We start from the raw sequence: 25,906 nt of genomic DNA on the forward strand, positions 1-25,906 counted from the left end.
TGGAGCAGGGAGACATGGAAAACCTGCAGGATTGTTTCAGGGCGCGTCCGTTTGAGCAGATACTCTGGTGAAACCTGAAGCTGCAACGTCATTGGAGAGCGACTCCCGACCCTGGTGTGTGTGTACACACACACACACACACACACACACACACACACACACACACACACACACACACACACACACACACACACACACACACACACACACACACAGAGACAGATGTACACACATGCAGTAGGAAGGTGTGTATTTTTACACCATACTTTATGAATTTGCTCCCGTCTTGAATGAATGAGTGAATGTTACGCGACTGCTTCCTGGTTTCATGTTTTGGGGGAAAGAGCTGCTCCTGAATTTACTGCATTCTGAAAACTTTGATGCGGAAACGATTGTTTTTATGTTGACGAGCTGCTGATTGAGAGAAAACTGCACCAGGTGGGAAAACGGCTGAAAGTGACGCAGTGAACACGTCATCATTACTGGAATCAGATCCGCAGGATAAAATAAAGAAAGGAAAGTTTTCATTTAACGTGACAACAGAAGCAGAAATGTCTGCACAGCGTAGAGTTTATTGTCCAAGTTGAATCCATACATGAGAAGGCAGAAAGAATAAGTTTATATTTCCTCAGTCAGAACGGCATCATCCTCTCCAGCTGCAGGACGGCCATCAGGTGGCAGCGCCTCCTCCCTGACAGCCTGTCAGGAACATCTGAAACACATATTAAATGTATTTTTATATAAAGTATGACACCTTTCAGCCATTACGTTGTAGAAGATGCTACACAAACCAGAAAAGCCTCCATGAGCTCACCTCTGTGTTCTTCCGTCCTCATCGCTGCTGGCTCCTAAACTTCCCCTGAATCTTCCAGGTGTTTTCTTCTCACGCCTTCTACCGATTATTTCCTGATAGTTTTAACCCCGTAAACGCTGCAGACCGAGCAGCACAACCCCCATCACGTCCGTGTCGCATACAGATGTCATAACGGGACATTCGATTCGCCCAGTGACCCTCCCCCATTACACGGCCCTGACTGTGACAGGAAACCAGTAGAGTAGAGCAGAGTAGATACAAGTGGAAACGGGACATGATTTATGGACTGACCAGCAGGAAGCGGTTTGGTAACACGGTCGTCGCGCTGCTAGGTCAGGTTTAGCGGAGGACAGAGAAGCTCTGGACTGATCTGAGGAATCTGACGGGTTTTTGTTCGTTTTGTTCTGGTAAAACCGCTGCGTAGAGTTTATCTGCTCTAACTCCAGACTTGTAGAACAACTCTGGGTTGACCTGCAAGGAGAAGCCCCGCTGTGACCCCGTGTGCGGTGTACCGGCCAGGCGGTGGGGGATGGAGCTGGAGTGTTGGCTCAGGTAGTTCTTGTTGAAGCTCTGAGGGTTGCTATCTCCAAACAGCCTGGAGATCTCCTGCTTCAGGACCGTCCTCACCGCCTCCGCCAGGTCTGCGCTCTCACTCACTGCTCATCACAACAAAAACATCAACGAAGCTTTAGATTTATCTCCCAGGGAACCACCAACACACAGGCATGTTTCGGCCTTCTCAGCCAGCAGCAGCTCCAGCTCTGAGGATGCACTCACCTCCTCTGAAGAAGCGAACTAAACACTGATGTAGCCATGGGTTGGAGGGCTCCATGGCAACGGCTCGCTTCACCGACTGAAGCATCAGCAGGTACTTCTCTGAGAGGAAGATGATGAACATGACATCAGAGAAAGAAACTAGAAGCATGGATAACATTTCTTGAAGGAACATGTGGACTGATGTTCAGATCTCTTTCATGCTCAGTGTTTAGATGAATCAGCATGTTTCATCTAAACACTCATGCTCATCAGGAGAAACCCATAAGCAAACCTGCTTTTTAAAGGTCTGACCTTTCCTGAAGTAGATCTCAAATGCCAGGAGGTGAGTCTCGATCTTGTTCCGTACCAGGTTCTTCAGGGGTATTAGGAACTTGACGGCTTCTTCTAAAGGATTCTCTGGCTGGAAAAAGACGTTTGACATGATCTAGAAGTTCTGCAACGTCTGTAGAACCGCTTCCAGCTTCATGCAGATCCCACCTTGGCCAGTTTGTCTGGTATTAGCTCCTCTTTCGGTCCTCCTATCTCCTCGTCATCGTCCTCTTTCTTCTTCTTCTGGTTCTTTAACTGCTTCTCCTTCTCTGCATTCTTCTTTTCTTCTTCTAACTGGGCCTTCTTCTGGGCTCTTCGCTGTTTGTTGCGGAGTTTCTTCAGCTCCTTATCTGTCAGGTTCTCTGCACACAGCAAGAAGAAAAACATTGCAGCACTAAGCTGAAGTCTCTGAGTCCACTACGTCTGAGGATCAGTAAACAGGTAGTGGTGTCCAGGGTTGGATCCTGTCCTCTGACAACCTCATCTGAAGATGGTGATCTGTTCAGATCTTCCTCCTCTCGTCTCTCCTGCCTACATCAACTTTAGCTGCGTTCACCGTCCCTCAGAAGCTGGAAACAGAAACTCTTTGTGCCAAAATCACGTTTATGCAGCTCATTTAAAGCTGGGAGAGGTAATGTTGGGGAGCTAGCAAGATGTGTAAGTGGCACCTTGTATTGGCCCCTCCACCTGTCTGTCTTGGCCCCTCCCCCTCCACAGACTCCTCTCCCTGCACTGGCTCCTCCCCCTATCGTGGCCCCTCCCATTGTCTTGGCTCCTCACTGTGTCGGCGCCTCCTCATTTCTCGGCTCCTCCCCCTGCATTAGCTCCTCCCCATACATTAGCCACTCCCACCACATTAGCCCCTACCCCTCTGGTTCTTTTTTATTCGCAGCTTTTTCCACCAACAATTTTCTCGGCTGTTTAGCAGGAGGAGGCAAATAAACCGAGCCGGGTCGGGAAATCCTTCCTGCATTTTCTCAGCCATGTTTGCCTTCCGAGTTTCTTCTTCACTACTTTGTATTTTCATCCTAACACGCTGTTTATATGCAGGGTGTGGCTATCAGGTATGCGCTGCTGGAGGGGGAGGAGGGGAGCCGGGAGAAGAAGCTTACGAGATATAAGAAATGAACAACTCCATTTGGGTCGGAACGTTTGGATTCGTCAGGTTTTTTTTTTACAGATTTACAGTAAACTGAGGGGTCTAACTATATTTCTTATTGTTCATGATTACAGAATGTATAGACTACTATCAGGACAAAGAACCACTTCACCCAGAGGAACACGTCTCTGAGCAGGAGCACCTACTGGAGATTTAACCAGCACTCTCGTCTTCTGCATGGATACAAGGAAATATGAAATGTTAAGGTAATTTTCTCCTGGACAGTGAATGCAGCGCTAACAGTTCTGGATGCTAGCATGTGGAAAAGGAGGTTTGGTGTCAGAGGGTGGTTTATGGCCAGACATACCGGGTAATATGCTAACATCTACAACTAACCGATGTCACCTTCAAACTTCTGGTTTATTCTTTACATAACCACCACTAAGTTTTGTATTGCAGGTTTTAAGAAAGTTTGTGTTTGAATAGGCTAACCAGGTATTATATAGGAGGAGAAACAAGCGATGGAGGAAATGGAGGAGCATCCGTACTCTTTACTCCCTCTGCCCGGTAAGAGGGAGAGAAAATATCAAAGAAAAAGAAAAAGAAAAAACAAGCAGGAGAAAATGAGAGTGTACATGCTTGTAACATTTAGCAGATGAAGACAGTTCATGATGAGGGACTCCAGAACTGAGGTGGAGGCTGCAGCTTTCTAGCTTTCTGCTGGACAGGTAAGTTCATTCAGTCTAACAGTGAAGCTTGGCGTGATGTTAGAAATAGGACAGGTAGTCCAGCAGCTACTTTATCTTCCATGTTTGAGTCGCAGCATTTACTGTTACTGCTATATAAAACAGCACAGATGCTAATCTGTTTGTTAGCCTACAGTGGAAAAGCTCCGTTGCAGCAGCTTGCTGTTGCTGCTCATAGAAGTCAAACCAGCATAACGACATTAGCTGTTAGCAGCTTGGAACCAGAAACACGGAGGACATGCTGGTAACTTATCAGCATCAATAACCAAACAGAATTACGTATCGTTCTGCACCTCATCACCTGACGGGACACCCCAACTTGTGTATGATCTGTAGCGTACTGCTACATCAGCTAAGAAATGGCGTGCAGGCATCACTCCTGTGTTCTGACTAGCAGCCCTGCTGATGCCCTTGCTGTTGTAACTTCATCCACCTTTATCACAATGCATGCTTTCATCAAACTACCACACACAGAGTCTGACCGGTGTCTGCCTGGCTCTCCTTGTTGTCATCGGTCAGAGGCTTGTCGTGGAGGCCCAGGTAGATCTGGATAGCGGTTCGAGCAGCTTTGTAGTAGAAAGGATGCTGCCGAAGGACATCTTCCAGCTTCAGTAGGTCCACGTAGGAGCGCAGCGTCATCTTCCTCATGCAGTAGGTGTGGAAGTCAAACTGGTCGTCGGTGATCTCCACAAAATGCTGAAAGAGAGGATGAGAGGGTAGAGGCTGTCTGACATTCATGTGTTAGAGGTCAGAGTTCAACCTGCCATGAAAGATTCAGATTTCATCTGATGGTTCATGACTGGACGCATTAATGCGGAGGTACCGGAACCAGGTATGATCTGGAATCTGGTTTCATTTAGAGACGAGACGCTGATTTTCAGGACACGTTAACGTGGAGGTACCGGAACCAGGTATGATCTGGAATCTGGTTTCATTTAGAGACGAGACGCTGATTTTCAGGACACGTTAACGTGGAGGTACCGGAACCAGGTATGATCTGGAATCTGGTTTCATTTAGAGACGAGACGCTGATTTTCGGGACACGTTAACGTGGAGGTACCGGAACCAGGTATGATCTGGAATCTGGTTTCATTTAGAGACGAGACGCTGATTTTCAGGACACGTTAAGGTGGAGGTACCGGAACCAGGTATGATCTGGAATCTGGTTTCATTTAGAGACGAGACGCTGATTTTCGGGACACGTTAACGTGGAGGTACCGGAACCAGGTATGATCTGGAATCTGGTTTCATTTAGAGACGAGACGCTGATTTTCAGGACACGTTAACGTGGAGGTACCGGAACCAGGTATGATCTGGAATCTGGTTTCATTTAGAGACGAGACGCTGATTTTCGGGACACGTTAACGTGGAGGTACCGGAACCAGGTATGATCTGGAATCTGGTTTCATTTAGAGACGAGACGCTGATTTTCAGGACACGTTAACGTGGAGGTACCGGAACCAGGTATGATCTGGAATCTGGTTTCATTTAGAGACGAGACGCTGATTTTCAGGACACGTTAACGTGGAGGTACCGGAACCAGGTATGATCTGGAATCTGGTTTCATTTAGAGACGAGACGCTGATTTTCAGGACACGTTAACGTGGAGGTACCGGAACCAGGTATGATCTGGAATCTGGTTTCATTTAGAGACGAGACGCTGATTTTCGGGACACGTTAAGGTGGAGGTACCGGAACCAGGTATGATCTGGAATCTGGTTTCATTTAGAGACGAGACGCTGATTTTCGGGACACGTTAACGTGGAGGTACCGGAACCAGGTATGATCTGGAATCTGGTTTCATTTAGAGACGAGACGCTGATTTTCGGGACACGTTAACGAGGAGGTACCGGGACCAGGTATGATCTGGAATCTGGTTTCATTTAGAGACGAGACGCTGATTTTCAGGACACGTTAACGTGGAGGTACCGGAACCAGGTATGATCTGGAATCTGGTTTCATTTAGAGACGAGACGCTGATTTTCAGGACACGTTAACGTGGAGGTACCGGAACCAGGTATGATCTGGAATCTGGTTTCATTTAGAGACGAGACGCTGATTTTCGGGACACGTTAACGTGGAGGTACCGGAACCAGGTATGATCTGGAATCTGGTTTCATTTAGAGACGAGACGCTGATTTTCGGGACACGTTAACGTGGAGGTACCGGAACCAGGTATGATCTGGAATCTGGTTTCATTTAGAGACGAGACGCTGATTTTCAGGACACGTTAACGAGGAGGTACCGGAACCAGGTATGATCTGGAATCTGGTTTCATTTAGAGACGAGACGCTGATTTTCAGGACACGTTAACGTGGAGGTACCGGAACCAGGTATGATCTGGAATCTGGTTTCATTTAGAGACGAGACGCTGATTTTCGGGACACGTTAACGAGGAGGTACCGGAACCAGGTATGATCTGGAATCTGGTTTCATTTAGAGACGAGACGCTGATTTTCAGGACACGTTAACGTGGAGGTACCGGAACCAGGTATGATCTGGAATCTGGTTTCATTTAGAGACGAGACGCTGATTTTCAGGACACGTTAACGTGGAGGTACCGGGACCAGGTATGATCTGGAATCTGGTTTCATTTAGAGACGAGACGCTGATTTTCAGGACACGTTAACGTGGAGGTACCGGAACCAGGTATGATCTGGAATCTGGTTTCATTTAGAGACGAGACGCTGATTTTCAGGACACGTTAACGTGGAGGTACCGGAACCAGGTATGATCTGGAATCTGGTTTCATTTAGAGACGAGACGCTGATTTTCGGGACACGTTAACGAGGAGGTACCGGAACCAGGTATGATCTGGAATCTGGTTTCATTTAGAGACGAGACGCTGATTTTCGGGACACGTTAACGTGGAGGTACCGGAACCAGGTATGATCTGGAATCTGGTTTCATTTAGAGACGAGACGCTGATTTTCAGGACACGTTAACGTGGAGGTACCGGAACCAGGTATGATCTGGAATCTGGTTTCATTTAGAGACGAGACGCTGATTTTCGGGACACGTTAACGAGGAGGTACCGGAACCAGGTATGATCTGGAATCTGGTTTCATTTAGAGACGAGACGCTGATTTTCAGGACACGTTAACGTGGAGGTACCGGAACCAGGTATGATCTGGAATCTGGTTTCATTTAGAGACGAGACGCTGATTTTCAGGACACGTTAACGTGGAGGTACCGGAACCAGGTATGATCTGGAATCTGGTTTCATTTAGAGACGAGACGCTGATTTTCAGGACACGTTAACGTGGAGGTACCGGAACCAGGTATGATCTGGAATCTGGTTTCATTTAGAGACGAGACGCTGATTTTCGGGACACGTTAACGTGGAGGTACCGGAACCAGGTATGATCTGGAATCTGGTTTCATTTAGAGACGAGACGCTGATTTTCAGGACACGTTAACGTGGAGGTACCGGAACCAGGTATGATCTGGAATCTGGTTTCATTTAGAGACGAGACGCTGATTTTCAGGACACGTTAACGAGGAGGTACCGGGACATTTGAGGTGGGCTTTGCTCTCCGACTAATTTTAATTGGGCCATTTTGAAATGAACGTGGAGACATTAAACGTATCGTACACGTTTTGAAGGCTGGACGCAGAGACCAGCGGAGGGAAATGCTCGACCAAGGCTCCGTCCAGCATGGACTATAACTGCACTGATAGTTCAGAAACCATTTGGAGTGAGTTTAACATTACATGTTGGACAACAATACATGTCCAAAGAGTGAGGGTCACAAAGCAGAATCACAGTAAACTACCTTGTTAAAGATAAATTTTGTTATTAGTGGTTCAGAGACGATGGAGTCTCCGTCAGAGGACACATTGAGGAAAACGTAGAAACTGAGCTTAGTGTCACAGAAACGCTGTCCACAACTACAGGCCCGGAGGTGGACGTGGACAAGGCCGACATCTCCGCAGAGCGACCGGAGGCGAACAGGTTGGAGACATCAGCTGCTGAGGGACACCAGTCTGACTGCATACAGGCCACTGCTGAGCTGGATCCCAGTGGGACGTTGGGATGTGATGAGGGAGGGAAAACTTTTATATTTAGAACTTCAATGGAGCGTTTTGTTCTTCATTAACCTGACCGTGTGACACAGCGATGCATCTCAGTGACAATCAGAGAAATCCATGATGTGTGATGATGTGTGTGTGTATGCGTGCACACTTTACAGCCCGTGTGTGTGGCTCACAGCGTGGAACCTGCGATGCGTTTACACACGAGGCTCCAGGTGATTTCTAAGAGAGTGTGACGTTGACATATATGCCCAAAGAGGGAGCAGGAATGTCCAGGAACATGCAGGATATACCAGCACATCCTTCTGACTGAAGTCTGGGAACCACGTGTCGATGACACTCACCCTCTCGATCTCATGGCACTTCTTCAGGGCCTCACCATACTTGTTCATGGCCTTGTAGGCCAAGGCACACTCTGTCTGGAACCACATGCACTGCATCTCATTTAGGTTCTCCACTGCAGATGTTCCCTCCTGTAACACATTTACGTCACAAACTGTACACCAAAACCATTACATACTAAACCCAGAGCCAGTAAAACCAGTTTCCGCCAGTCTAACCCGGGTAAACTTGGAGCACATCTCCTCCGCCTCCTTCACCAGCCCGGCCTTCAGCATGTACTTGGCACACTTGGAGTTGATGAAGCGGTCGGCCGTATCGAGCGCCTGCGCCTCATCCATCCACCGCGCCGCCTCCTTGATGTTGCCGGCGTGCTGCAGAGGAAGACGAGAGGCGGAGAATCAGACTGGTTGGAGCAGAGTGTCAAAGGCTACATCTTTTGATGAGGTAAACCAGGCGGTCAGGATTATGTAAGTTTAAAACAACTTCTAGATCCACAAAAGTTGCTCTGCTCCTCCACTTCTAGATAGAATTATTTTTGAGGCGATTCTATAGATCTACTCATAGACCGTATATAGAGATGGGCGGAGCCTCCGTGATGTCACCAGTAGGTTTCTAAAGAGCTGAAGATCGGTGGGCGGTTCCTACTATCGCCATCTTGGCAGGGGCATGCCCGTCATCTCACCCGGAAAATACAAATATGGGCAAAGAGGTGGAGCTGAGAGGGGGGTTGTGAGCGTCATGGTGGATGATTGACATCGAGTGAACTCTGAGCTTTCTGTAGCTAAGAGCTAACCGAGCTAACCTGGAGATAACAGGAGCTAACCAGCTAACGGAGGTAAGCGGGCTAAAGCTAAGTCATGTTGTTAACCGGCTAAAAAACCACGGTTATTTTACATTCTTCTGACCTGAAGCGGGAGATCAGGTCAATCAAAAGGACACGCCCCTAAATATGCCGAACTTCGAGATTAAATTATTTCTAAACGGGCGAGTTAGAAAAAATTCACTCCCCTCACAGTTGTCATGAAGGTAAACCTGACCTATTAAACCTAAAATGGATTTTTGTACCAGACTGTAAACATGTTTATTTCTGATATAAACATGTTTATTTATACTGTAAACATGTTTAATTCAGCCGTAAACATGTTTATTTCTGCCGTAAACATGTTTATTTCTGCCGTAAACATGTTTATTTCTGCCGTAAACATGTTTATTTCTGCCGTAAACATGTTTATTTCTGCTGTAAACATGTTTATTTCTGCTGTAAACATGTTTATTTCTGCCGTAAACATGTTTATTTCTGCCGTAAACATGTTTATTTCTGCCGTAAACATGTTTATTTCTGCTGTAAACATGTTTATTTCTGCCGTAAACATGTTTATTTCTGCTGTAAACATGTTTATTTCTGCCGTAAACATGTTTATTTCTGCCGTAAACATGTTTATTTCTGCCGTAAACATGTCTATTTCTGCCGTAAACATGTTTATTTCTGCTGTAAACATGTTTATTTCTGCTGTAAACATGTTTATTCCTTATGTGAAGTTGGTCTTTTTAACGTGGGAGTCTATGGGGATTTTGCAGCCCCTAGTGGATGAAGGGGGAACTGCAGTTTTATGCACTACACAGGCTTTACTTTTAACCACTGAAGGCTCCGTCCATCTTTCATATACGGTCTATAGATCTACTGCGTTGTAGAAGCTGGAATTCATCAGGAAATAAATGTGAAATTTCTCCACATCAAACAGAAAATGATGCTTTCAGGGACCACTGCGGTCTCAGAACGATCCAACCCGTTTGATTTTATGACCTGTTGCTGGGCGTCTCCAGAAACACCCTTAATAGATGTCACTGTGTCATCGAACGCGACGCGGAGTTTTAAGGTCAGAAAGTTGCGTATTGCATCTTTAATATGTAAAATAAATAAAATCCGTCGTCTGAACTTGACGGAAACTTTTCCACTCAAACCTTAGGCTGTGTATTTTATTTAAAATGGAAAGTTCAGTCAATGTAAATTTATTTATTCCAGTTTTATTTCACGGATCCGACTGAGTTGAGATGAAATTGTGGCGTTTGTTTCGACTGAACCGAGATAATTCAGACTTCTCTGATAAAGATGTGGATGTTGCTGTTAGAGGTCAAAGTTCACCTTGTAAATCTTGGCCTTGATGAGGAAGAGCTCGATGAGCGTGGGCGTGCTGTCGATGGCGGTGTTGATGTGCTCTAGAGCCAGGTTGGACTGGCCGATGAAGTCAAAGTGCTGCGCCAGGAAGTACTGCACCCACAACAAGGTGGTGGGGGGCTCCTCCTTCCCGTCATCTGAACAGAGACCACAGCGAGCTCAGCTCCACCCGTCAGTGGTTTGGAGTCAAACACCATGAAACACTCACCGTTTTCACTAAACATTCGGCAGCTTTTCAAGCAGCTTTCGTAACCAACTACTAAGTCTTCGATGATCGTAACCTGCAGGAGACGGACACGGCAACATTAACACCCACACGGACGAGGATTTCACGTTTAAAGGAGGTTGGAGCTGGGAAACCTTTTCCTTGTCGCCGTAGAGGGATTTGAGGGTGGTGAAGACGGGCGGGCAGCCTTTACTGAAGTTCATCCTCAGGTAGGTGTCCAGACATTCACGAAACTTCTCCCCTGACCAGAACAACACACAGTAAAAGAACAGGAAAGTCAGATTTCAACAGCAGAGAAGACTTAAAATCCTAAACAGGCCGCTGTAAACATCTAAAACCAGACCAGTTCCTCTGAGTCCTGCAGGATAAATGTGTTTTTAACTCGGTTTCCACGTCGCCGCTGGACGTTCAGGTGGTTTTACAGCAGTATCAACGTGTCTGATGAGCATTTCCACAGTTTTCAGATGTTTTTGGTTTGTTACTGATGCGACTGGAATTAATTTATGCTCCTGAAAGTCGTCACAACGCTCCTGTTCTCCACCAGCAGGTGTGCTGCTCCCCGCACCATCAACACCACCTTCCGGGCAGTGCAGCAGTGTGCTGTGTTTACCTGTCAGGAAATTTAGAGGCAGCCTCCGGGGAACCAAACCTTTCGGAAACTTCACCCAGGCCTCCTTGTAAATCTTAAAGCGCTCGTCTGGACTGGCTGGAAACACACAAACATCACCATGTTAGCCAATCATGTTCTAAATAAATCTACATCTAAATAAATCAAGCATTTAATTAAAAAAACTATAAAGTAGAAAAATAACTTCAAGAAATAAATGACCAATAAACTGAAAATATAAAAAACATTGAATATTGAAAAAATGAAACGTAGGAAAATAAAAAAAACAGTAAAATGTATAAAAATGAAATAAACTAGAAGTCTCAGACAGTTCAGACGTTCTCCAGGTCAGTGTGGGCGGAACGCCATCCGTCCATCTGTCTGATGAAAAAATTATCCCAAATCAGATTAGATCATTACAAACTTCCTGGAGGCTGGGTACGCATCACAACGCCTCCCCCCCAAGCGTGCACCCAACATGTCGCACCCTAAAGACGCTCCGAGTGCGCGCACCGGGCCAAACTGGCTCCCAAAACCCCGTAGTCCTGAAAGATGGGCCAATGCTCCATAACGCACGGGGCTCTCTGCAACAACGCCTGGCAGCCAGTAAGTTCAGAACTAGGGTCCTGGTTAAAAAGCCCAAATAAAAGCTCCGAATCCGAGGCAACAACTGAAATCAAACAGATATAATGAAAACAACAACTTAAACTTCAGTCAAATTACACAAAAAGTCCAAATAGCAGAAATAAAATAAAGAAAATGATAATTTGGCCTTTTTTAACCCAAATATTTACTAGAGAAGATGTTTAGGACGAATAAATAATGTTGCTAGGTTATACTTGGGTCACATGCAGCTCCTCTGTTCGCCCGACAGCTAACCTCCAACGACACGTTTACTCTGCCGGAAGCAGCAACTCTAGGCTCGATGATTCCACATCTTGTCCTCATCAGCTGTTCTGCTAATAATGTTCATTTGACAGAGTTGCAGCTGCAGACGAGCTGCAGGCAGAGAGACGAAGCTCGCAGCATCAGCAGACGAGCTGCAGGCAGCGAGACGAAGCTCGCAGCATCAGCAGACGAGCTGCAGGCAGAGAGACGAAGCTCGCAGCATCAGCAGACGAGCTGCAGGCAGAGAGACGAAGCTCGCAGCATCAGCAGACGAGCTGCAGGCAGAGAGACGAAGCTCGCAGCATCAGCAGACGAGCTGCAGGCAGAGACGAAGCTCGCAGCATCAGCAGACGAGCTGCAGGCAGAGAGACGAAGCTCGCAGCATCAGCAGACGAGCTGCAGGCAGAGAGACGAAGCTCGCAGCATCAGCAGACGAGCTGCAGGCAGAGAGACGAAGCTCGCAGCATCAGCAGACGAGCTGCAGGCAGAGAGACGAAGCTCGCAGCATCAGCAGACGAGCTGCAAGCAGAGAGACGAAGCTCGCAGCATCAGCAGACGAGCTGCAGGCAGCGAGACGAAGCTCGCAGCATCAGCAGACGAGCTGCAGGCAGAGAGACGAAGCTCGCAGCATCAGCAGACGAGCTGCAGGCAGAGAGACGAAGCTCGCAGCATCAGCATCAGCAGACGAGCTGCAGGCAGAGAGACGAAGCTCGCAGCATCAGCATCAGCAGACGAGCTGCAGGCAGAGAGACGAAGCTCGCAGCATCAGCAGACGAGCTGCAGGCAGCGAGACGAAGCTCGCAGCATCAGCAGACGAGCTGCAGGCAGAGAGACGAAGCTCGCAGCATCAGCAGACGAGCTGCAGGCAGAGAGACGAAGCTCGCAGCATCAGCAGACGAGCTGCAGGCAGCGAGACGAAGCTCGCAGCATCAGCAGACGAGCTGCAGGCAGCGAGACGAAGCTCGCAGCATCAGCGGCTGAAGACGAGCAGTTACCTCACTACGACAGCCCTTCTGCAGACTATTTTAACGTTTAACTGAAACGTTCGGAGCTCACCAGGCTTTAAGGCGTTTTCCAGACCCTGGTAGTAGGCCCAGTTCTCAGAGTTCCTCTCCTGGAGTCTTCTGTAGACCTCTGAAGCCTCCTCCGGCCTCTCCAGCTTCAGTAGCAGCTCTCCTGCACACATAAAACCCACGTTTTACATCATGTCGGCTGGAAACTGCTGGAAACACCAACAACTATGATGCTGCAACATCACGGGGAACCAAGCTGCTGACGAATGAGGGCATTTTTCAGGACAGTTTGGTGCTCCTGCAGATGTGTCTTCTCCCTGTGTGTGTTCTCTCCGGCTCCTCCCACCCACAAGGCCTGCGTGTCTGGCTCTAACATGTAAGTTAGCATGACCCACCTCTGGTCTCCTCCACAGCCAGCTTGTCACAGATCTGTTTCTCGTAGTTGTTGAGGTGGTCGAGGGCCTCCTTATGCAGACCGGCCTCCCGCAGGACCTGGTTTTGGTACAGCAGCAGCTCACTGTACTCGTAGTCCACCTTGTCTAGAGACGTCTGAGCCAAACACACAAAATCAGGCGTGTTTTAGTCAAACATGGACGCTGATGAGCTTCCATCAGTCATGTTTCATGGTGGAATTCTCCTTTAAATGTTCCATTTTGTTCATGATTTCTCCTCCTCATCCTCATCTTCCTGGTCAGTATGTCAGAATTCCTCTAACTGCGTCAGGCCAGGACAAAGTCTACACTCCTAGAAAAGCTCGTTCACATCCTGTCAGGCCAGATGTGGGATCAGAAGTTAAACTAGTAGCTGGTCTACGGAGGTTTTCCAGCGTTTCTATCCGTCCAGGAGGTTTACAATCCAGACACAACATGTAGTGTTTATTCAGAGACTCTAGATGGTAAATCCACCATTATTTATCACATCTTCATCACCATCACTACCATGTTGCTAAGAGACCTCTATTTTCACCTGGACATGATGATGAAGACACTTCCTGTCAGACTTTCCACCAATCAGAGAGCTTAAACTGACGGTAACGTCCAATCAGGAGCAGCCAAAGATCAACAGGCGATGAGAAAAGCAGGAAAATAATGATCCTCTATGGCTGGAATAAAGCCAAGAAGACGTTTGGGATGCAGCTGAGGTGGAGGTGCTGCAGTGAGGACAGCAGGTAGATAGTAGCAGGAAGACGTGTGGAAACATGGAAACAGTGTGTGTGTGTGTTTCAGACGTTAGAGAATGATGTGCAGATGAGAAAAGACTTGGTCACTGCTGATCTATGTGTGTTATTTCTACAAACTTGTGTCAGTAATAAACTGTTTTATGGTTTTGTTCCTCCTGACACACTGATTTCATCTCGTTTTGCCTGATAGTCTGAGCCGGTGCTGAAAGCGTCCCGTCTGCATGCAGACTGGGATCCCAGTGGTCCAGCTGTTCCATGGAGCTTTGTCTTTACATGAGAAAACAGCAGAATCATGTCTGACAAGCTGAACTCCCACCTGTTGCGTTTTGCGGAACTCCTCGACGATCTTCGCTGCCATCTCGAAGTCCTCCAGCAGGTGATACGCCACGGCGTAGCCGATCCACGACGCCCGCTGGGCAGGACGGAGCTGCAGCAGCTGGTACCGGGTCTCCTGAAGACAGAAGCAAACGCTGGTTGTTCCAGCTGCTCGCTGAACTCCTCCTGATCCGTCTGCGCGCTGGTTTCTCACCCTGTATCCCTCCAGGTCCCTCATCTGGATCTGCAGCAGGGACAGGTCTCGCAGGATCTGCAGGTTGTCCTTGTCCCACTTCAGTGCGTTGCGGTAACATTTGATGGCCTCGTCGTACTTCTTATCGGAGCGCTGCAGCAGGCCGTAGACGTGCCAGCCTGGACGGAGGGGGGCGGCTCAGGAAGAACAGCGGTTTCCGTTTCAGACGTTCAACAGAACGAAGTAAAGACGGAGCCGTGTCCGTCGCCACGCGCAGCACAGGGGAAAGGATACAGACGTGGCTCTTCAGGTCGTTGCGTAGACCTCGTCTCACCAGGTCGTAGGCCTCCTCCTTCTTCCCCAGACAGTTGAGCGTTAAGCCCTTCATGGCCAGCGTCTCTGAAGCACAAAGAGACATCAGCGGCGGTGAGGCCCCAAAGAGCGGACCGGCGTCCACACTGACCAGTAAAACCAGAGCAAACTGGCCACGCTCCAGTCAGAGGATGGTTCCCATAAAGAGGTCAGGAGGGATGACCTGCAGCAGAGTGCTCCAGGCTGGGAATCAAACCTGCGGCAGCTGCTCTCTCTCTCTCTCTGAGCCTCCTGCTCAACCAGATACCAAAAACATCCGTCATTTAAATCTGAGTTTCCTGCAGCGTAGGTCTGGACGATTAATCAGATTTTAATCTAAACTACGATCTGGGTTTCCAACCATGATAAAACTAAAAGTGTGTGATTATTTTTCTCTCTGCAGTTTCCTCTCCTGCTGTCTTCAGCTGCTAATCGAGCGTCTCTGGCGTTGCAGCGCTGTGCTGTAAACTCCTCCCACAGCCGCTTTGCTTTCATTCAGACACTGTTGCCAACTTGGAGACTTTCTCGCTAAATCTGGAGACTTTTTTTGTTAAAAGCGACAAATCTAGCAGCTTTTACTGGAGTTATTAGAGACTTTTCTGGTGTTTTGGCGACTGACTTGAAGGCACATATTGTTCTGCAGTTACTGTAAGGAAGGAGCAGCGGGAGCCTCTCCCGTCCTAAAGCACTCCCAGGCGGCCAGTCTCAGTCGGCTCCGGCTGCAGGTCCATGTAGAATAACTGCAGTAGGTTGTGGAAGTTCACCTAAACATAGTTTATACTATTGTCAGTGACAACTGGCTGCATTATTTTCCTATACATAGTTCGGCCAGTTAAACACTGTAATATCCCTCCCTTACAGGGCGTTACCATAGCAACGCGTTAACCAGCTGGTTCAGATCAGCCGTCTTTTAACAGGTGAATGAGAGAAACGCGCTGCAGCCTGACAGCAGTTGTTTGGTATAAAACGTACATCCAGGCCAACGTAAAATAGTTCCTATAGAAGCAGTAAAAGCGGATTAAACAACTCGGAACCGTACATTAGACGGTTATAATGTACGACACGGAGTCTAGAACACCACGACGCGCAGCGTTGTTTATAAATACTGGATAGTTGTGTTAAATAATCCAGATCTCAATTTCAGTCAAAATAATTCTGATTATAATTTATGTCATAATCGAGCAGCCCTGCTACACGTCAGTCTGTCCTGTGGGGCGGCAGTGGCTCAGGTGGTACAGTGACTTGGCGGACTGCAGTTTGAGTCCGGCTTCCCCTACGCTGCTGCAGCCCCGAGGGGCGGACCCGACTGTTCTGACAGCTGGTTCCAAACCCGGTCGGTTGCGTCGGTTTTCACACCTGGAGGCAGCAGCGTGGACCGCTTGGACCTTTCTGTGTCTGAGCCGCCGCCGCCCTCCTGCCAGGTCAGGTGACATCGCAGACACGAGGCCAGCTATGGTCTATGGTCCCAGCGCACAGCGCCGCTGTGCACGCCATCACTGAATAAGACTCTAAACTGCTTCGTGTGACTTTCCAGACCAGCATCAGGCGTGAGGGAGCACACTCACACCCCAAGCTCCGGCAACGACCACAAAGTCAGCATCCTACTTCTGATCTCTATAAACTCGTCTGTCAAACGTTTCAGATCACCAGAGAAACTGCCGTTTATCTGTCCAGTCAAACCAACGACGTCTCATCTTCCCTCAGAGACTTTATTCAATCCAGCTTTATTTGTACAGCGCCACTTCACAACAATGTTGTCACATTTACATCCACGTAATTTCCAGCCAGTTCATACATATCCTATAATAGAAACCAACTGATTGCATCGAGTCATGACTTCGATCCAATCCCCCCATCCTGAGCTGCACGGCGACAGTGGGAAGGAAAAAACTCCCCTTTAACAGGAAGAAAACCTCCGGCAGAACCCGCGTCTTTGGATGGGAACAAGGACTACCTGCAACTTAAACTATGTCTTTACTCTCTTTCAGTCAGAGAAGAACAAAGCGTTGCTGTTGGTGACGTTTCGGTTTGAGAGACAGAACGACATCTTACCTCCATGTTCTGCAAACTTTGGGTTTCCCAGGATCTGCTTGCAGAACTTCAGGCCGTTTCTGTACTGCTTGTGTTCATAACATCTCTGTAGGAGAAGGAGAGCAGGCTTCAGTAAGGGAGGTTCAGAGGGATCTGCTGGATGCAACCAGTCCTGCAGACTGGGAGCCCCGCAGGACTGGGAGCCTTGCAGATGAGACATGATCAGACCAGGACCAGATGGATGAGCTCAGAGCTTGACAGACTGACAGACTATCCGTCTCCATCCAGAGAGGCTGCAGCAGCAGTAAACAAGAGTTTCTGCTGGTGAAGCAGCTCCAGGTGAACATCTCCTGCCTTCATGTGTCTGATGTTGTGAATAAACAACCATGACAAACCATCAAAGTAAGGTTATTTCCCCTTACAACCACAGATACAGTAGTTCCCAAGCAGCAAGCCCAGCTCTGATCTGGCTGTCAGGTGTCCAGCAGCTGAGAGGCTAAAACACAAACTATAAACCCAACATGTCTGTTTCCGTCCAGCCTCCTCAGACAGACGGTTCCTGGAGGACACATCCAGACCTAAACGTCTCCAGGATGTTGAATCCACCAGCAGCTCGTCAGCTGCTCGGTTTGCTGCAACAGAACTTGGTGGAGTAGCAACAGCTAACAGGCTAAGCTAACAGGCTAGGCTAACGTGCTAACGTTGTTTTCCTACCAAAATTCTTTTAAACAGAGCATTCTCCTTCGGCGGCAGGGTGATTGTGGGCATTGTCCTGGCTTCCTACGCCGCTGCAGATTAACACATGGATAAAATGTTCCTGGAGGCAGAGATCCGGGACTGTTTCTGTCTCTTGAGGCTCCTCAGTCTCACGTGTTGAAGCCGAGGCCCCTTCACAGCTAAATGGCCGCCGCGCTTCTCTTCCGGGTCAGGTAGCTGCACGAGACTCCGGGTCAGGCTGCGCGAGACAAATTTATTTTATCACTGTTTGTTCAGTAAATTCTTCTGGATTAATGTACAAACTCTTATTCAAAAGAAAACATAACATTGTGTACATTTAAAAGAGAAGGACATTTTGTTTTATTTTGAAAATTAAAAGTGGAAAAGGACATTTTTTTGTACAACTGGTCATACTCATGGGAAAGTTTCTTTTTTTTTTTTTTTATTTCAATTCCAAATATCATTCATACAAATTCGAATACAGACGCATAAGACTATAAGACGCATAAACAATAGACGCATTCTAGATTGTGCCGTCTGTTGGCAGCAGATTGTAGTAGCTCTGATTTGCTATCTTGATTTTTTTTTTTTAAAGTACAAAGTCTTCTCGCATAGTTACTACCTCAAATTAGGTATTTTTTTTCCTGAGGATTTCATGCCGGTTCGGAGGGTGTGCTGCAAGGAAGATTTTTATGCATATTTTCGCTCTTTCAAGGCTTGTTATGATGAGTCTCCATGGCAACGAAAGACTTGTTTACAATCAGGATCAACTGATTAAACTCTCCCAAATCAGGATTATCAGCTAAACAGCACATCAAATCCGGATGGAGTTGAAAAGAAAGAGAAGAGGATGCAGAGCAGGAGTCAGAGAGCAAAGAAAGCCATGGAGATTTAAACCGTTTCTCCCGTCCGTCATCATGGGTAATGTGAGATCGCTAGCTAACAAAACGGACGAGCTCGAGATGCTAACAAGGCCTCAGCAAGAATACAGAGAGTGCAGTATTATGTGCTTCACCTAGACATGACTGCATGAACACATCCCTGACTGTAATGTGTCTGTACCGGGCTTTAAAACGGTCCATGCAGACCGCAGTAGACAACACAGCGGAAAGCTAAAGGGTGGTGGAATTGCAGTGCTGGTTAACCAGCGTTGGTGTCATCCTGGACATGTTACTGTCAAGGAGAAGATATGCACAAGGGACATGGAACTGTTAGCTTCCGTCCATATTATTTACCCAGAGAGTTTACCTGTGTTATTCTGGTAGCAGTTTATATAATACCTGGTACCGCACCAGACACAGCCTGTGACGTCATCAGCTCCGTCGTTGCTCGGCTACAAACACAGCATCCAAACTCATTCATGGCGATCTCCGGAGACTTCAACAACGTCTCCCTCTCTGCAACTCTACCAACATTCCAGCAGTTTGTCAGCTGCTCCACCAGAGAAAATAAGATCTTGGACTTATTTTTTGCAAATATGAATAATGGATCCAGTTGTTCTGCCCTGCCTCCTTTAGGAAGATCTGACCATAATCTGGTTCTTCTCACCTCCACCTACAAGCCCATCGTTCAGCAGCAACCAGTCATCACAAAGACTATCAAAATCTGGTCTGCTGAAGCTGAAGATGCTCTTAGAGGAGGCTTTGAGGCTACAGACTGGAACGTCCTCTGTGAACCTCATGGAGTCGACATCAACGCCATGACTGAGTGTGTGACAGATTACATAAACTTCTGTGTGGACAGCATCGTCCCAACAAGAACAGTGAGGTGCTTCCCCAATAACAAACCCTGGATCACCAGTGAGCTGAAAAAGCTGCTGAACATCAAAAAGAAAGCCTTCAGGGATGGAGACAGGGAGTTCTTGAGGGCAACACAAAAACAACCTCAAACACAAACTAAGAAGTGCAAGGAGGACTACAGGAAGAAGTTAGAAAGTCAGCTCCAGCAGAATAACGTGAGGGATGTGTGGTCTGGAATGAAGAAGATCACCGGCTTCAAGTTAAAGGGGGAGCAGCCTGATGGAGGTCTGGACAGAGCTAATGAGCTGAACATATTCTTCAGCAGGTTCAGTTCACCCCCTATCTCCAGCCCAACAGACCACACACCCTCCATAAGCCCACTGCTTTCCTGTCACGCCTCCAATCTGTCACCCTGCAGCTCAGTCATGGACCAGAACACAGCTTCATCTCCCTCCACATCAGGACATCCTGAGACCTCCACCTTGTTTGTCTCCTGCAATCAAGTTAAGAAGCAACTTGAGAAACTGAACCAGAACAAGGCTGCAGGTCCAGATGGTGTCAGTCCCAGAGTTCTCAAGACCTGCTCAAAACAACTATTACCGATTCTCCAGCACCTTTTCAACACCAGTCTGAGACAAAATATAGTCCCAGTGCTGTGGAAAACCTCCTGCCTTGTTCCAGTGCCTAAAAAAACACAACCAGCTGAACCAAGTGACTACAGACCACTTGCCCTGACATCTCACATCATGAAAGTCCTGGAGAGACTCTTACTGGCTCACCTCAACAAGCAAGTAAACACCTTTCAGGACCCATTCCAGTTTGCATATGGTAATGGACTTGGGGTTGAAGATGCCATCATATACCTGCTCCAGAGAGCATATTCTCATCTGGACCATTCAGGCAGCACTCTGAGGGTCATGTTCTTTGATTTCTCAAGTGCTTTTAATACCATTCAGCCTGCTTTGTTATGTGAGAAGCTCCATAAAGTCCAGGTGGATACCTCCACAACCACCTGAATCTATGACTACCTCACAAACAGACCCCAGTTTGTGAGACTGAAAGGTTGTGTGTCTGAGATGGAGGTCAGCAGCACTGGTGTACCACAAGGAACTGTACTCTGGCCATTCCTCTTCACACTGTACACCTCAGACTTCCAGTACAACTCTGATTCCTGTCATCTGCAGAAATACTCTGATGACTCTGCAGTTGTGGGGTGTATCAGGGATGGACAAGAAGCAGAGTACAGAGAACTGGTCAGTCAGTTTGTTAAATGGTGCGGTGACAATCATCTCATATTAAATAGCAGCAAAACAAAAGAGATTATTGTTGACTTCAGGAGGAAGAAGAATAAACAAAGCACTGTTTCCATCCTGGGAGAGGAGGTGGAGGAATACAAGTATCTTGGAGTTCAGCTGGACAACAAACTGGACTGGAAATGCAACACTGAATACATCTACAAGAAAGGTCAGAGCAGACTGTACTTCTTAAGGAAGCTGAGATGGTTTAATGTCTGAACCAAGATGTTGCATTTCTGCTATAAGTCTGTTGTGGAGAGTGCAGTCAGCTTTGCAGCATCTGCTGGGGTAGTAGCATTAGAACCAGAGACTTGAAAAGAATCAACAAACTGATCAAGAAAGCTGGTTCTGTGCTTGGAGTAACTCTGGAGCCGCTGGAGCTGCTTGTCCAAAGAAGAATGCTGCACAAGCTGATGAAGATGATGGAGGATTCTTCACACCCTCTCCACAACACAGTAATGAAACTACAAAGTGTGTTCAGTGAGAGGCTTCTTCAGGTCCAATGTAAGACTGAAACATACAGAAGATCATTCCTGCCAGCAGCCATCAGCCTCTGGAACAAGACCTCCTCAAATTAACTATTATTATATACTACAATATTGAATTTCCCTTTGGGGATTAATAAAGTAGGTGGGGGGACAGGTCCTGACTGTTGTCTGTGCTTATGCGCCGAACAGCAGTTCAGAGTACCCACCCTTTCTGGAGTCCTTGGAGGGAGTGCTTGAGGGTGCTCCTTCTGGGGACTGCATTGTTCTGCTGGGGGACTTCAATGCTCATGTGGGCAATGACAGTGAGACCTGGAGGGGAGTGATTGGGAGGCATGGTCCCCCCCCTCTGAACCCAAATGGTGTTTTGTTATTGGACTTCTGTGCTCGTCATGGATTGTCCATAACGAACACCATGTTCCAACATAAGAGTGTCCATATGTACACCTGGCATCAGGATTCCCTGGGCTGCAGTTAGATGATCAATTTTGTAGTCGTATCGCCGGACCTGTGGCCACATGCCTTGGACACTCGGGTGAAGAGGGGGGCGGAGCTGTCAACTGATCACCACCTGGTGGTGAGTTGGCTCAGATGGTGGGGGAGGAAGCCGGTCAGATCTGGCAGGCCCAAACGTGTTGTGAGGGTCTGCTGGGAACATTGAGTCCGAATGGGCTGTGTTTCCGTGCCTCTATTGTTGAGGCAGCAAGCCGGAGCTGTGGCTGTAAGGTCGCTGGTGCCTGTCGTGGCGGTAATGCAGAGGGATGTTGTCAAGCTGAAGAAGGAGTCCTTCTTGGCCCGTGGGACTCTGCAGGCAGCTGATGGGTAGTTCGGCGAGGCCATGGAGAAAGACTTCTAGACGGCTTTGAGGCAATTCTGGTTCACCATCCGGCTCAGAAGGGGGAAGCAGTGCTCCGTCAACACTGTGTACAGTGGAGATGGGGAGCTGCTGACCTCAACTCGGGACTTTGTGGGTCGGTAGAGGGAATATTCCGAAGACCTCCTCAATCCTACCAACACGTTTTCCCATGAGGAAGCAGAGCTGGCGGACTCAGGGGTGGACTCTCCTATATCTGGGACTGAAATCACTGAGGTGGTTAAAAAGCTCCTTGGCAGCAAGGCCCTGTGGGTAGATGAGATCTACCCGGAGTTCCTTAAGGCTGTGGATGCTGTGGGGCTGTCCTGGCTGACACGCCTCTGCAGCATCACGTGGACATTGGGGACAGCGCCGCTGGATTGGCAGACTGGGGTGGTGGTCCCCATTTTTAAGAAGGGGGACCAGAGAGTTTGTTCCAATTACAGGGGAATCACACTCCTCAGCCTCCCTGGTAAGGTCTATTCAGGGGTCCTGGAGAGGAGGGTCCGCCGGATAGTCAAATCTCAGATTGAAGAGGAGCATGGTCGTTTCTGTCCTGGTTGCAGAACAGAGGACCAGCTCTATACCTTCTTTGGGATCCCGGAGGGGGCATTGGAGTTTGCCCAACCAGTCTACATGTGCTTTGTGGATCTGGAGAAGGCATTCCCTGGGGGCTCCTGTGGGGGGTACTCGGGGATTATGGGGTACCAAACCCCCTTGTACGAGCTGTCTGGTCCCAGTACGACAGGTGTCAGAGCTTGGTTCGCATTGCTGGTCGTAAGTCGGATTCGTTTCCGGTGAGGGTTGGACTCCGCCAAGGCTGTCCTTTATCGCTGATTCTGTTCATAACTTATATGGACAGAATTTCTAGGCGCAGCCGAGGTGTTTAGGGGATCCGGCTTGGTGGCCTCAGGATTGGGCCCCTGCTTTTTGCAGATGACGTGGTCCTGTTGGCTTCATCTGGCCGTGATCTCCAGCTCTCACTTGAGCAATTTTCGGCCGAGTGTGAAGCAGCTGGGATGAGAATCAGCACCTCCAAATCTGAGACCATGGTCCTCAGCTGGAATTGGGTGGATTGCCCTCTCCGGGTCGGGAGTCAGGTCCTGCCTCAAGTGGAGGAGTTTAAATATCTTGGGGTCTTATTCACGAGTGAGGGAAGGATGGAGCGTGAGATCGACAGACAGATCGATGCGGCGTCTGCAGTAATGCAGATTCTGCGCCGGTCTGTCGTAGCTCTCGATTTACCAGTCGATCTACGTTCCTACCCTCACCTGTGGTCATGAGCTGTGGGTCGTGACCGAAAGAAAACAGCCTTTGGCTGTTGAGATTTTTACATGTGAATGAACTGCTTTTATATTTTTACTTGTTTTTATCTTTGTTCAGCACTTTGGTCAACTAAGGTTGTTGTAAAGCGCTTTATAAATAAAATTTGATTGATTGAATTTGATTAATTGAAAGAACAAGATCTCATATACAGACGGCTGAAATGAGTTTTTGAGAATGATTTGAGATCTTTTTGTCATTTTATGTTCTGCATTTTTTGTTCAATTATGTAATTTAAAAAAAAAAAAAAAAAAAAAAGCTGCGTGAGACTGCGTGTCACACACTGGGGCTCTGATGGCAGAAATAACATTTAACTCTTATCCGCCTCATGGGGACGATTTTACTAAACAATAACTGTAAAATTTGCTTTTACAACTTAATTTAGTTTAAAAGTTTATAATTTCATCGATGTACCTCCTACAATTTAAATAGTTTTTAGGGTACAAAACACACTGCTGTTTGTCCTGATAAAAATTTTTCTTAAATGACAAACTGAATTTGATCATCTAAGTCAAAACGATTCTGATTTTTCATGTTGGTACATGTTTTTTTGTTTTTATTTTACAAATTAATAGCGTTCATCGGTTGGTCATAATTATGTTTGAATATAAGTTTGGTATGGTGTCACCATTGTCTTCTTTTTCAACTGGAACTTGTGTTTAGTTTAATTCTGTATACACAATCTTTAAATTGTTATAATGACTTTATACATGTATTGATCTGGTCTGAGTAAATAATTACTTTATGAATGTATTTTTCAGGTGAGCGTAAACAATTACTTTAGAAATGTATTAACCTGGTCTGAGTAAAAGCCGGGACTTTGATCGACATATCGGTGCTCGATGACTCAGACTTTCCAGGCTGTTTCATCGATCGCTGATTTCGGGTTTTACGTTTCAGGAAGAAACCCGTAAATCAGCTAAAAATGACTTTCACTCGCTTATTATCTCGAGCTGTTCTTGTCAACAGAGGTAAATAATATTAACTATAGCTCGTAAATTAAGTGTAATTTTAAAAATACAAAATTGATTCGTTTATTTACATTGAGGTGGTTATTTTGCAGCTTGACCTTAGCTTAGCTTAGCCTAGCTTAGCCTCTAGCTGTCATATATTCTATTTATCTCTAAAGGTTTCTTGGAAGTGGCGCTAAATTTATTTCTGATGACCAGATTTGTTTGCTTTTATTATATTAATAAGACATTTGATCCTGATTTACAGTTAGTTTGTAGTGTTTTAGTGACATTTGCAACAAGCTAATAGTGATTTATTACATTAAAGCTTCACAGTTCATTAGAAAATTACATTATAAAACCCTTCCTTTATTTATAAAATAGTTAAGTTGTCTTTTATATTTTAGTTTTTGCTCTTTCACATCCCAAACGCTCTGATTCCACTGAAGTAAAACTGAATTGTAGACATAAAGTAAAAACTAGAAATGGAAAACAGCACAAGATAAACCTCATATAGAGCCTAAAACTGAGATTACATTTAAATTATATATAAAGATTAACAACAAGTAAGGTAAATACACCGTTCATATCAAGAAAAACTTATAAATGCAGTACAAAATTCAAGTAAAGTTTACTTGAATTTTGTCATTTTTCTCAGAGCCCAACTTTATGTGGTAATAAGTTCCACAGTTTAACACCAGTGGCAGATTTACACAAAGTTTGATTTTTATTAAACATGGTTATTCATTTTTATCCCCATTTTAAAAGGTGTAAGTTGTTGGTTTTTTTAAAAAAAATTTTTTTATACTATCTTTGATTAATGAACACAATGCCAGTTCGATCTGGTTGGCTTTCTTTCTTCTCATCGCAGCAACTCTTCAGGTCTAGGATCTAGACCAGCAGATCCTGTCACATGCTTCTGTTTCATCACACTTCCATCATTAATGTTTTGTGTTTGGATGTTTTCAGTCGGATCCAGATCTGCATTTACAAGCTCCAAACCCGACACGACCAACCCCAACTGGCTCCGAGTGGGTTTGGCCTTTGGATCATCTGCTTTCCTCTGGGGACTGGTAAATAAAACACACTCCAGACTTCCATGCTGAGGCTGGATCTGAATGGAAACCAGACCTGATTTTTAATAGAGGCTTCAGGTTTGGTTTCTTTAGTTGAGTCTGTCATTAATAAAGAAAAAAAAGCTATTTAAGTTTTAACTGGTGATGTTAAAAGTAAAACTAAATGAGTATTTTTCAGTTCCTTCAACTTGACAGAAGGAGCTTCATGCAGTTATTATTGTTACATTTTTGTTTTAATTTGATGAAAGAAGGAAGAAAAGCAACGTTAACATTTATCAGTCTTTTACAGCCCTTTAAGTCTTCTATTTCTTCAGGTGAGGTTTGTGAACTATAGAATAAAACTGAGCATCATGGGTCTTTAATGTT

At 46.6% G+C, this 25,906-nt stretch overlaps 1 protein-coding gene across 1 annotated transcript in view; it reads right to left on the reverse strand.

Moving 5' to 3' along the window:
* Positions 1–17,999, reverse strand: part of LOC306763429 (N-alpha-acetyltransferase 15, NatA auxiliary subunit-like) — a 19,066-nt gene extending 1,067 nt beyond the window's left edge. The window contains exons 1-18 of the mRNA XM_079250225.1: positions 17,817–17,999; positions 17,124–17,208; positions 15,015–15,119; positions 14,742–14,899; positions 14,529–14,663; positions 13,428–13,581; positions 13,076–13,195; positions 11,135–11,230; positions 10,659–10,765; positions 10,507–10,579; positions 10,266–10,435; positions 8,341–8,493; positions 8,125–8,253; positions 4,228–4,441; positions 2,069–2,262; positions 1,883–1,991; positions 1,592–1,690; positions 1,327–1,470 (exon numbers count right to left, since the gene is read on the reverse strand). Of these exons, the coding sequence (XP_079106351.1) occupies positions 1,327–1,470; positions 1,592–1,690; positions 1,883–1,991; positions 2,069–2,262; positions 4,228–4,441; positions 8,125–8,253; positions 8,341–8,493; positions 10,266–10,435; positions 10,507–10,579; positions 10,659–10,765; positions 11,135–11,230; positions 13,076–13,195; positions 13,428–13,581; positions 14,529–14,663; positions 14,742–14,899; positions 15,015–15,119; positions 17,124–17,208; positions 17,817–17,870 (2,299 nt within the window). The 5' untranslated portion in view covers positions 17,871–17,999. The remainder of the gene's footprint in view (positions 1–1,326; positions 1,471–1,591; positions 1,691–1,882; positions 1,992–2,068; positions 2,263–4,227; positions 4,442–8,124; positions 8,254–8,340; positions 8,494–10,265; positions 10,436–10,506; positions 10,580–10,658; positions 10,766–11,134; positions 11,231–13,075; positions 13,196–13,427; positions 13,582–14,528; positions 14,664–14,741; positions 14,900–15,014; positions 15,120–17,123; positions 17,209–17,816) is intronic.
* Positions 18,000–25,906: the final 7,907 nt, after the last annotated feature.

Source organism: Telmatherina bonti (assembly GCF_933228915.1).
Source record: "Telmatherina bonti genome assembly, chromosome: 12".
Taxonomy (NCBI): Eukaryota; Metazoa; Chordata; class Actinopteri; order Atheriniformes; family Telmatherinidae; genus Telmatherina; species Telmatherina bonti.